Source organism: Mastigoproctus giganteus, chromosome 8 (assembly GCF_048544385.1).
Source record: "Mastigoproctus giganteus isolate SK-2022 chromosome 8, ASM4854438v1, whole genome shotgun sequence".
Lineage (NCBI taxonomy): Eukaryota > Metazoa > Arthropoda > Arachnida > Uropygi > Thelyphonidae > Mastigoproctus > Mastigoproctus giganteus.
The window spans coordinates 186,815,822-186,828,611 of NC_143582.1; the positions used below are offsets into that span (position 1 = coordinate 186,815,822).

At 38.1% G+C, this 12,790-nt stretch overlaps 1 protein-coding gene across 1 annotated transcript in view; it reads left to right on the forward strand.

Annotated features, from left to right (window-relative positions):
• The window catches only part of LOC150082069 (gamma-aminobutyric acid type B receptor subunit 2-like), a 101,319-nt gene extending 88,774 nt beyond the window's left edge, over nucleotides 1-12,545 (forward strand). The window contains exons 10-17 of the mRNA XM_090379091.1: nucleotides 5,379-5,529; nucleotides 6,608-6,743; nucleotides 6,930-7,046; nucleotides 7,199-7,321; nucleotides 7,682-8,020; nucleotides 8,403-8,561; nucleotides 10,668-10,775; nucleotides 11,292-12,545. Of these exons, the coding sequence (XP_090235217.1) occupies nucleotides 5,379-5,529; nucleotides 6,608-6,743; nucleotides 6,930-7,046; nucleotides 7,199-7,321; nucleotides 7,682-8,020; nucleotides 8,403-8,561; nucleotides 10,668-10,775; nucleotides 11,292-12,209 (2,051 nt within the window). The 3' untranslated portion in view covers nucleotides 12,210-12,545. The remainder of the gene's footprint in view (nucleotides 1-5,378; nucleotides 5,530-6,607; nucleotides 6,744-6,929; nucleotides 7,047-7,198; nucleotides 7,322-7,681; nucleotides 8,021-8,402; nucleotides 8,562-10,667; nucleotides 10,776-11,291) is intronic.
• Nucleotides 12,546-12,790: the final 245 nt, after the last annotated feature.

The window sequence follows — 12,790 nt, forward strand, 5'->3', positions numbered from 1 at the left end:
CTCGCGTAATTTACAGTATTAGAACCCGGAACTTGTCCATCCGATGTGGGTAGGACAGTGGTTATAACCACTGTGCTACTCGGAAAATCTTTACAGAACACGTCAAGACATTAATAGAACGGTGGGAATAGGGCTATAATATTTATTCCTGCATCATGACATACGCTTAAAAACATAGAAATCCAGTCCAAACCCATAAGTCCACCTTAGAACGTAATTCTACCAACCCATCCCAACTAGCAAGATAAAATCAAACCGTTAGATTCTGCTGTTTTCCAGGACTTATCGAAATAAGCAGATGAAAGAGCGAAAGCAGCGTCATTCGATCTTTATTCTCTGACCAACCCAATCTAAACCTTTGGTAATATGTAACAAGCACATATTACCAAAGGTTTGGATTAGATTGGTCTAAAGAAACTCGGGCCATGAATCTTCATTGTCTCTTGTCTGTAAACACTCACCCGAAACTGACTATCTGCCTTTGGTGGTAGAAAAATCCCATAAAAGTTCCTCTAGTCGAGAACTGGATTCGAATCCGGCCTATTTCACACGATTTGAAAGATCCACAGTCGTCTCTGCTGCTGCCAGCAAGGACAGCGATTGGCCTGTGCAAGATGCAGTCTTACAAATATAGAGATTTAGAGGTTATGGGAAAATTTTGTAATTTGGGAAAAAATTTAATCTTTGATATGGAAAGGAATTTTGACATTTAAGAGAAGCATACATGGGAAGAATACTAGATTTAGAAAATGAGCGATTACAGATGTGCAAACAAACTGAATAGCAGTCAAATGGAAGAGAAATTAACATAAATGTAGATCCATGAGAGAAAAAGGGGTGAACTGACAGTAAACAAAGAACAGCCGCCCACACTTGGGAAAACGTGGTCATTAGTGAACGTGCGGAAAAGGGTTACTGGAAACAGAACAATGGGTCGTTGAAATGCAGGTGATTAAGACGCGTCTGATCTATGTGGCATCTGGACATAAGTCCCGATGGGCTAGCGTTTGGGTCGAAAAAAGACGAAGTCACTGTGGTGACTTTTTGGTAAGCTGTCAGCATTTTCGCAAATGGGAAAAGACGAAAATGGCTATCCTGGGAGACAACGGACGGCAGACATTAAAGGATTGTGCTACCCTGAGAACTAAACAAGGAAATTATGGAACAAGGCTTGGTTTGCACAAGGCGCAAATAGTTATGATAATTTTTTTTAACGAATAGAAAAGTCGGACGATTAGGTGAATTCCTGGGATTGGTAGAGAGGATGGGGGAAGGAGGTTAAAACGGTGGAGAAAAAGTTGCGGTCGTCAGGGTGATGACAGAGAGACAGTGTGAGAAAGGACAGAAGTGGCAAGAGTAAGAGGGAGTGTAGCTAAAGGGTGGTCGTGGAGACGCAGAGTGAGAAGAGTAAGTCGGACAGTGCAGAAATGTAGGGAGTGCAAAAAGGGCCCTAGCCAGAAAGGGGAAAAATAGTTAAGAGAAGAAAAGTAACAGGAAGGCTAAGGATGATAAGAAAAGTGTTATGGTTATGAAAGACAGTTAAGTGAACCAGGAAAGGTAACGACCTCTTGGAGAAAGATGGAGAATGATCCGTAGTAAAGGAGGAGTTGTGTATTCAAGGGAAGAGAAAGGATGCCAGACCCATGCAGCCAAGAGTTCAGGAGAAATAAGATGAAGAAAAGGCCTGAAATCTCCCTGGAGAAGAAAAGAAAAAGATAAAAGTAGATGAGCAATATATTTAAGTACATTAAGTTAACAAGAAGGACTGTTAATGAAATAGTATAGTAATTAATTAAAAGGGGGTAGCACTAGAAAGTAAAATGAAAGATAGTATATCTACTTCAGAGATAATTTAACAGAGTTTATTATGTTAAAAAGGGTTAATGTATAATGCAAGGGAAACAAAGGAATGAGTAATAGATTAAATTGATGCAAATAGCTATAATGTGTTAGAAGGGTAGTAAAGTTCATAAAGAGGGATTTCGAATATATTTTAATGATAGATAATCGAGTTATATGAGCAACTCTGAATATATTGTTTTAATTGATGAAGATTTGTTGGTTTATCTGAGTGATTAATAACAAGTAGGGACATTAGAATAGTGAAGATTGGTTAACAAGTAAATCGTAACAGTGTGGTGAGAACACCGAGTTGAATGATGAATGTAGTATATTTGATTGTTAATATAAGAAACAGAATTGTATCCAGGAGTAAATGAAATAAGTATAGTGAATGTATAAGTGTTAGAAGTTAGTTAGAGCAAGAAGAATGAATCAGGTGTTTTCATATAATGGTCAACTCAGATTAGCTAGTGAAGAGAAACAGGAATAAGAATAATATATGCAAGGTATCTCTGAGTCGACTTTGTATATTAGGACTGTATGCTTTTTAATTCAATTGTTTATTATTATTATTATTAAAATCAGTTAATTTCCCAAGAAACCTTGGGTCAGCCCGGGACGGCTCTGTGCCAGAAGGGCGTGAATATTTACAGACTAAGGTGCGAGGGACACCATGTACAATAAACAAGAGTACATGCGTGCTCGACCCGAGACTTTTACAGGATTAAATATACAATAATGTACAAAATATATAGTAATATACAAAATATATGATTGCATGAAGACAAAAAGTCTTTGTCAAATACAAATAGGCAAGTTAAAAAAAAATTTAAAAAAAGTCTGTCATGTTCAGGAGCAGGTGAGTTTTATAAGTTCATAATCTGGTAGCAGTTCTTGAGGATTTCCTGTAGGGCTTGTCTTCACAGAACCTATCAGGGTGGATCCTAAATGTATTGAAGATCCGAAGACAATTGGCTGGAAACATGTTCCTCAGGGAATCAATGCTTGACAGCGTAAGACGTAGAGGGAGACAGGAGTCGCGGTGCTCCCCTCTTGCCCTCCTAGGGCCGGAGATTAATGTGGATACCGATGGAGCATCAATTCGCCTCGTTATAAGCCGTGCAAGCGTGAGGACATTTTTTGTCATGATGAGATGTCTCCAGGGAGTGGTGCCTAGATTTGCTTGTAGGATAGATCTGGAGATAGTTAGGGGGGTGGCCTACCACCCTGTTCATCCATCTAAGCAACCAGTACTCTGAACTGAGATACTTCTGAAGGTATGAGGCAGAGGCAGATGACCAAATTTCTGAAGCATAGAGAGGAATCGGCGTAATACACCTCAGGATGTGCCGAACAAGCAGCGCTGGCTGATGTACACCAACGAACTCTTGACGCACTGCCCAAAGAGCAGCGTACGTCTTCTGCCTCATCCTGGCAAAGTGAGGCTGAAATGTGAGCCCAACGTCCCAGGTGAAGCCAAGATCAGTATGAGAGGTCACCGTTTGCACCGGTTCCCCACTAACAAAGATTTGGACATCATTTTTGACTTTCTTCTTGGCTATCGTCAGTTGTGCTGATTTGGAAGGGCTCAGATGCAGCCCTATTGTGGCAAGATAACTTTTCAAGCTCAATATCTGCCTAGAAGCTTGTTGGTTGATATCTTGAATCTGATGTCTATGATCTGAGTTCACGTAGAACTTCAGATCGTCGGCATAAGAGACAAAGTTCGGATTCTGAGCAAGGAAAGGCTCCAAAACTGCTGCAAACAGGATAGCTGACAGTACGCTTCCTTGTGGGATGCCTCTTGAGACGTCAATGGTTACTTGAAAGTCATTGTGGGTCACAGGCAGATGTCTAGGGAGTAAAATAGACTTCAAAATTTGAAGTAAGGTATCCGCCAGGCCGAAGTAGTGTTTAAGAATGGTAAAAAGAGCTGGGAGGTGTATTCTGTCATATGCCGATTTTATGTCAACAACAAATCAATCTGTGATTTGTTGTTGAGGGTGCGCTGAATTCTGAAGAGGGTATCAAGAAGATTGGTAGTTGTCTATCTCCTTTGTAGAACGGTATGCAGGTACTCGGGCCTGTGTGCAAAGCAATGCTGGGCAATTGTTGGCTGAATTACTTTTTCGAAAATTTTGAGTAAAGAACAATTGATGGATATTGGTCGCAGGTATTTAGGAGATTTGGGTTTCTTGATCTTTGGAATTGGCTTAACATGGTAGGTTTTCCAAATTGAAGGAACTGTTCCAGATTGCAGGATTTGTTTGAAAATGTGAAGGAGAAGGTAGACTATATATGGGCTGCAAATTTTGATAATAAAGAGTGGGAAACCATCTGGACCTACAGTGGCTTTGTTGGGTAGTTTATTGATGACATCAATTAGGATCTCTCTAGTTATTTCTATTTCAGACAAGTGTGCCCTAGGTAACCAGTCCTCCTGCGAGAGAAAGGAATCAGAGTCAGGAAAATCTGCCTGCTGTAAGCTGAACTGTGCCCATTCCTGCACAAGCTTTTTGTCAATGGCTAGATGATGATGCAAAAGGATCCTTCTACCACTCTTCAACCTATTGAGAACAGCTTGCTTAAGGACCAGCCTTTTCTTTTTCAAGAAGCAAGCTCTTTCTCTCTTAAAGATGGAATGGTCTGAGGGAAGTTGAGTTTTCTGACATTTCCGGTAGGCCTTCTGCTTCTCAATGAAAGCCATCTTAATTTTCTTATTGAAACCCCGATTCGACCTGTTACCAATCCTGGTGATTCTGGCTGCACCATGTAGTGCAATTAACTTCAGTTGTTCCGACAAGAGCATAACGGCATCCTCCAACGGCTCAGAATAGAGACGCCCCCAGTCAAACCAAATCAAGCATTGGAGAATGATCTCTGGCTTCAGATATTTGGTAGAGAAGGCTATCCTAGGCAATTCAGCAGAGTACTCTTCATGTAACCCAAGGGAATTGCTCTATAAGGATAGTTTACATGCAATTGGCGAGTGATCAGATTGGAATATTATTTGTATGTAATAAATTTCATGTTTTGTTTTCACTTTGAGTTCTGTTATTCTAAAAAACACGCGTCTTGCTTGCCTAGTTAAGAGTTTGCTCTCACACAATTTGGCGAGAGAATCCTGATCACTGATTAAGGGGAATCAAAAGAAATTACCCTCAAGATCTTGAGGATCTTCTGTGATGTATACAGATAATAGCAGTCAGGTGGCAAAAGGTGGGGGCTTGATAGGTGTGAGGGCATCTAAGGAAAATCTAAATAAGGGTAGAAATCTTGTGTGAGATATAAGGAAATAAAAAGAGATAATAAAGTGAAATAACCCCCCCCCACACACACACCTGCATGACACATGTTGCGCCATTTTGAGGCTGTAAAATAACGAAAGCATCACTTCCAGTGAGCGAGTGAGAAAACCGGAAGTGATCTGTAATTCGCGCTACAAATTCATAATGAATCCCTGAGTAGGCAGCAGGGAACAATCGTTAAAACTGTACATTTACTGAAAAGTGTTTCGCACTCTTATTACATTTCAGGTGGAAGCGTACCCATCGCCCGTCGGATCATCACGCTGCGAATCGCCACCTTGAATCCCACGGTGTTCATCTGCATGACGTCATTGGCTGTGTTCGGGGTTTCTCTGGCAGTAGGCTTTCTCTCCTTTAACCTCTACTATCGTCGCTACAAGTAAGTGACTCTAACGCTAAAATGCCTTTCAAGAAGCGCCCTCTGGCGAAACATTGCAGTTTAATGCTTGATTTGATTTTGTATTACGAGCAGTTGGATTTTAGATTATTTTAAATATTTAAAGACAGCAAATCCGTGTCGTTTCTTAAAAGATTCATGCACGAGAAGAAGAACACAGAGAGAGAGAATAGAATGGTTATTACAGCATGAAAAGAATATTAAGGCGCGTAGACTCCATATTAAATATTTGTTTATGAATTGAATCTTCTGGAACACAATCTGTCTTTCTTTTTTAACGTATTTAATTTCACCTTCAACTCAATAACAATAAACCTGCTGTTGCGTAGCAACTGGACAATTCCTTTTCCGGTGGTTTTTACCTCTAGCAGCGCATAAGGGGACGTTGAATGCCATCAAAATAAAGTCTTTTGCTAATGTATTCTTAAACCTAAAGAGATTATTCCATACGGTATTTTCGAATCCAAAGCTATGATACATTTTTAATGCGTTGGATTATATTTCTTCCACTCTTTTGCCAATTAGCCAAAGTGCGGCGCATTTCCTTCAAATGGCAAATCCATTACGATCCCTTCTGATACAAAAATCCTCATTAATTATTGTTGGCCACCAGAAGGCTTAAGTTGTTTTGGATTCCTTACTAAGCACGAAATCTAACAAGATTCATTCTAAATGTGTTTCTTTTTTTTGTGGATACGGATAATGGTATGAAGAAACTATCGAGTATATTACAGTAGCGCGTACACACCCGCGCATACAACTATGGTACTGTTAAACTACTGGGAGCAGCCTCTGCCATGAATGTTTTAGCGTGGCCAATGGTTTCAAACAAGTAATCTTCCAGGCAAGCTGTGAAATGCATATTTAATGGGCCAACTGTGCAAACGCATTAAAATATCAGCGTTAATCCTTAAAGAAATTATTCTCCACCTTTGATTCGCGATTTGTTTTCGTTTTTTATCCACGGATACTGAATGAATGAAGTTTAATTTGCTTTGATGTGACACTGAAAGAGAACCATTTAAGGATTACAACTATTACAGGGTCTTCTTTCATTTAGGTTTATCAAACTGTCCAGTCCAAATTTGAACAATTTTGCCGTTGTGGGATGTGTTCTGGTATACGTTGCCATAGTACTTCTGGGTACAGACCACGGGACTCTTGTTAGCGATCATCATTTCTCCTTTATATGCACGGTAAGTAATTTCGAGAAGAACACTCTTAAATGATAATTTTTAGCACTATTTTAGATACTATTTCATGTGCTGCCATCTATCGGCAAAAGTTGTACTTTTAGAATGTAAAATTTAGTTTTTGTTCTAACGATGATTCCTGTTTATATTTCTTGACATTAAAAAGGCCCCTTTTGTTTTGTCTTACAGGCCCGAGCGTTTCTGTTGTCTGGTGGGTTTTCTCTGGCTTTTGGATGCATGTTTATTAAGACTTATCGAGTTTATCACATCTTTATAAGAGCTAACACGGGAATTGTAAAGAGCAAGGTATGCAGTTGATGCGCATTCTTAAAAAATAAATAATTGTACTGTAAAAGCAATTAAATTTATTATAATTATTTTAATGCTTAAATTAACCTTCGGTTAACATATTATTACTCAAAGAAAGTCTTAATAATTGTATTATGAATTATTTTCAGCTACTTCATGACCAGCAACTCCTGGGCATTGTCAGTGTCTTGTTATTTATCGATTGCGTCATTGTAACCCTCTGGGTTACAGTAGATCCGATGGAGCGCCATCTTTGGAACCTTACTATGCAGGTAAGAACGTGAAAAGCAAACAGATAATTTTGGTACATTTTTTTTTAGTGTACTTTGAACACGTGACTAATATAAAGTTTTTAAAAATATTTTTTAAAATTGCCAATTTTTAATCTTAAATAATTTATCGCTTAGAATATTTACAACAAAATGTTTACTGATATAAAATTAAATTCATTAAAATAAACAATTTTTAATAAAAGTTATCTCAGTTAAGGCCTTTCCTGCTGAATTATAAAAATTAATATAAGATTTAATTATGTAGAATCTCGTTAATAAGATCGTTTTATACTGCATAATATTACGTGCATGTCTGTAAGCTCCAATTAATTATAATCCTCGACAAATGATTTTAATTAGGTGAGCCGTACTGACAGAAATGTTGTATACTTGGATCAGAGGGAGCAGTGCCAGTCCGCGCATATGGTGAAATGGTTAGGAGCCCTCTACATTTACAAGGGCCTCTTATTAGTTGTCGGATGTTATATGGCTTGGGAGACTCGTCATGTGAAGATACCAGCACTCAACGACTCTCAGTATATAGGAATGAGCGTATACAACGTGGTCATTACGAGTGTTATTGTGGTAGCCTTGGCCAATGTCATACCTGTGGAAAGTTACACTTTGACCTTTGTCCTGGTCGCTGCTTTGATATTTATCTCCACTACCACCACCCTCTGTCTTCTATTTGTACCGAAGGTAAGAAAGCAACACCCAAATTAAAATATATTTAAATTTATTTTAAAATATTTATCATTTAAAATTAATTCTCATCTTTATTTAAAAAATTAGTTAAATTTATTTTTAAAATATTAAACTTCTATTTAAAATTACGTTAATTCGTTTTTATTTAAAACGCATATCTCTCAATTATATTTATTTATTTTTTAAATATATACTACTTATTTAAATTTTTATTATTTTATTTAAAAAAAACTATATATCACTTTTAAAGATTATTTATTTTCAAAATAATCTACTAATCCTTAAAATATTTCCTTCCTTTTAATTTTATAAAATTCCACTACTTAATAAAAAATAAAATTTCTAATATCATTTTTGTCCTCCATATTCCGCTTAGATACACACCATCTGGAAGCATCTAGACAACGAAGCTATAGTAGCGACACCTGGTGTGAAAGTGGAGTGTAACACCCGACGCTTTGTTATTGACGAACCCCGAGAATGTGTGTATCGAACGGAAGTGTTGAACCGTGCTTTGAAGAGGGAACTCCTGGAAGTGAGTTAATTACTTTAGCATTAGCGATAACGATATTTAAGATAATTGCTAAATATGAGGGTCAGTGTAACGTAAAACAAACTCAAATTAGAAATTATTTATACGTACGCCTGATTCCAAACGATAAATCGACACGTTTTCTATCAATAAATTCCAAATATCCTAATCAGAACGTTGCAAATCACCTTATTCATTAATCAATGATTTAATTGAACTAAAATTTGCTTTTCGTATAACCTTCTCTTACACAAGAGTTCGTAGCGCCATCTGGTGCACAAATGTGCAACTAGTAATCAGTTTATTCCAAACAGTCTAAAAAAAAATAGCAAATGCATTCAACGAAGTGTTGAATAATCCGAATGCCTCCTCGTCTTTTTTAACTACTGGTTTATTAATTTCTTAGCTTATAATTTATATAAGGAATAAAAGCGAGTGAAATTAGAACGGCCCGTAGTTAAAATATCAATAAAAAATAATAATCTAATATTTATGGATATTTTTTAATCAGTAAAAAGAAAATATTGTTGTACTTCATCTCCTACTTCCTTCCGGTTTCCGATAAAAAAAAAAAATTGCGTGGTAATTCGGATGGTATACTCTCCATCGGCATAAGAATTTCTGTAGAGTATGGCTGAACGAAGCTGATAAGACGATGAAGGGTGTAAGAGGCTGTCTGCCCCCAGTTGGAATTTTATATTCATCGAATGGCAAAAAAGACCACGACCAAGAACCTATCTGAAAGTTCCGAATATTTAAAGGAGTGGAGGGAAATATCCTTTCGGTAAGCTCCTTTCCGTACTTGAAATGTGCTACGAGTAATTGGATTTTTAGAAGTGAACGGGGAGGTCTTGATGCTATCGTAGAAAAAAAAAAATAAGGAAGTGGGGTAGTGTGCGGTGTAAAGATTTTTCACGTAATGCGTAGAATCGTAATAAGAATCTGGAGGAGTTTGAGGAATATTCTAACGTGAAATTGGCAATTTCTTCTCCCGCTGAAGATTTATAATGATAAATGAAGAAACCTGATAATTGGGATTCATAGATTTCTGTTTCCATAGAAACCATCATTGGTCCTGTACACTTAATGTACTTCCGGTTGTTTATCATATATATAATTTTTAATGATGACACCGAACATGAATAGGTATTTGAGCCCATGAGTGAGTTGAAAGCTAAGAAGTAAGACCGGACTGAGTTTAGAGGGATTGAAATTAAGTTTTATTATCTCAAACTGGAGAAATACCTGGGGGATTAGCGTCTCAGTGGATGCTAATCCCCAGATATTGATCGAACTGAGAAGTGGAGTGAAATATTATTCTCATTGGCAAAACGAGGTACAGGATTTCTAATAAGTGGAAGAAGGTCTTAATACAGAGGTAAGAACGGGGAAAAAAAGAACCTTGGGGTACACCAGCATTAGTTGAGAAATTAGAACACAGAGTGTCATTTACCCTCAGTGAGCAATTGGAAAGAAAAAATGCCTACTTAATTATAAACAGATTCACAGCAGCATTAATAATTCCAGCTATTTTAGAAGACAAATTCCTTCCAGATCCCGTTTGTTCTCGAAACTGGAAGGCTGTTAGAAATGTATCCTCTATTACCAAAAGTATATGAACAATACCACCCTGACTGCATACCACAGAAAAGAAGGGTGTATAATTTGCTTGCGCCTTTGATAGTTCGGAATGATGCTAAATGAAAGGCAAATCATTGGAAGATTAAGATTGAGATGAGCAGTGCAATAACGAACATTTTTAAATGAGTATTTGATAAAGAGTAGTCATGGCAATGCACTCAGACTTCGGCACAGAATCTCCTATAAACATTTGTTATAGTAACTGGTAAGAATCCGCAAAGTTAAACCAAAAACACCGTTTAAAGGTCTTGAGTACAGCCATATACTGCAATTTATATTGTTTCGACTATAATAAAAATACGTTATGAAGAGCAATTTGTTTATTAAAATATTTTTAAGTAAGCAAATTCGTAATTCACATTTGTTTTTGTAATATTTTATCATCAATTTTGTAGCAAAATTTCTCGCCCCACTTAAAATTAACTATTAACGTTCACCTGATACATTCAACGTGTTGGTTATTTCCAGCTGGAACAAGAGTTGGCAAGGATGACGGGGGCCCCTCAGCCAAAAGGCGATCAGTCCCTTTACGGTGCTCAAAGGAATCGCTACGACACAATCGATAATAACAACGAGGTAAGATCCATTGATAACTCCATTAGGAGTTGGTTAACTTAACTTGGAAGTTTCCAACACATTTAAAATAATGTTGTTACTGTTCCATGCAATAATTAAACGCTTTTCTTTAAATAACTACACTATGGCTAAAGTCAATTAACATTGATTAATACACTATCCTACCAAAAGTCATTGAAAACTTGTAATTATCAATAAAATGCATATTTATTTAAAGAAATCAGTATTTTAATTGTTGTTGTTTCTTGGGTTCAGTGTCCAGAAGTGATACATTCATTTAAGAATGTTCAATTCCTAGAAATTTCTGTGCTCATCCTTCAGAATGAATTTTGCGATAACCATTGGTATTTGTCTATTTTGCTGAAATCAGAGGGATGTCCCTCTGATTTCAGCAAATGACTTTTGGTAGGATAGTGTACAGAATTATTTTAAAAACTTTAAATAGGGATTTAGCCGTAATTTGCCCTTTTCATTTGCAAACGCTCAGTTGTTTCTAATGCGTGGTTGTATTTTTAGGAGGACAGCGATGATGGACTTCCTCCATGGCTGTCCGAGTATCGAGACAGGGAAAGGATTTCTAATGCGAGTGAGCTGAGCAACGACATTTGGCATACCGGAAGCGACCGACTGATGTCTTCTCAAGACAGCAGCAACAGCAATAAATCTTCTCGACACCTGAGGAAGTCGAAACGGCATGAGGCCCGACGAAAGCCTCGATTTCTGGAGGTGGAGGACGACCAGGAGAGCAACATCCGGTCCAGCCTTCCGACCATCGTCACTGTCGACTGCCACAGCCACCTGCAGGTGCCCTACACGAGGCCGACGCCTGTCCGAGGTTGTCTGTCGGACAGGGCCATTAACAAATCGCGAGTTGCCGACAAACCCTTGGAGCTAAGCCCCATGAACTGGTTGCTGGGAAACGCCACAACAAAAACAATGTCATCCCCGCATGTGCTGCGCCATGTTGAAAGCGCTATCTGTGGGTACTCCTCGGGGGAGTCCAAGAACAACACCCACTACTCCTCTTTGCAGTCCACCGCCGAAGAACCGCAGCAGCAATCGCTAGAAGGCGCGCAATCGACTACGTCGGAGAACACGGCGAGTGAAAGTGCGTGGACTACGGCCCCCTTGTACTGTAGCACCTCCTTCTCCACACCGGAGGAGTTTTCTGTATCATTAACTCAACGACAGTGCGAACATGAGGTTAATAGGTCTCCGTCAGCATCGTCTATAGAAACAGATTCGGCCACCGGAGGCGGAAATATCAGTGAAACTACGGCGACCAGCTGCACCCCGACTGTAGTTGACAGTTTAGAACTCTCGGACCGAGAAGAGAAGCAACTGAAAATGCAGGAGTTGCGCAATCAGATCTTCAAACTGGAGAGAGACTTGATCTTGCTGGAGATTGACAATTCGGCTTCAGTGGACTTATAGCATCGACAGTTCGTTTTTATTTTTCATTTCTTTTCCTTTATATTAATCTTCAATTTCATCCTTCGCCGACTATGCTTTAGACCGTTTTCAAATAGGTGTGTGCTCATTCATTTAAATCTGTTTTTCGATTATAGTTTGGTGACGTCCCTCTTAGATTTTGTATATTGTTCCCGTAGCCCTGCGTATTTTCTCCATGAATCTGTGCAATTGAGAATCGTTAATTGTTTTGTACTGTATGGTTCGTTCTTGCAAGAGCACCACTGTTATGTTTGTTCCCATAATGTCATCGCACAAACCGAATGCACAAATTTAAGAAACACGTGTATATTTGCTATTTATCGACTATTGAAAAATAATCCTTGTATATACGTATGTTATACATATATATGATCCGTTATTCTTTGAAAATATTAGATACACAAATGTTTGTTGTTATCCTGAGTCCATTTTTGTGTCTGTATACGATTTGTTGTTGAAAACACGAATTCACTGAACACGTTTCTTAATAATAAAAACTGTAAAATAATTCAATTAAATCAGTTTAAATATACGTTCAAAGACTCAAATATACGATAATACCT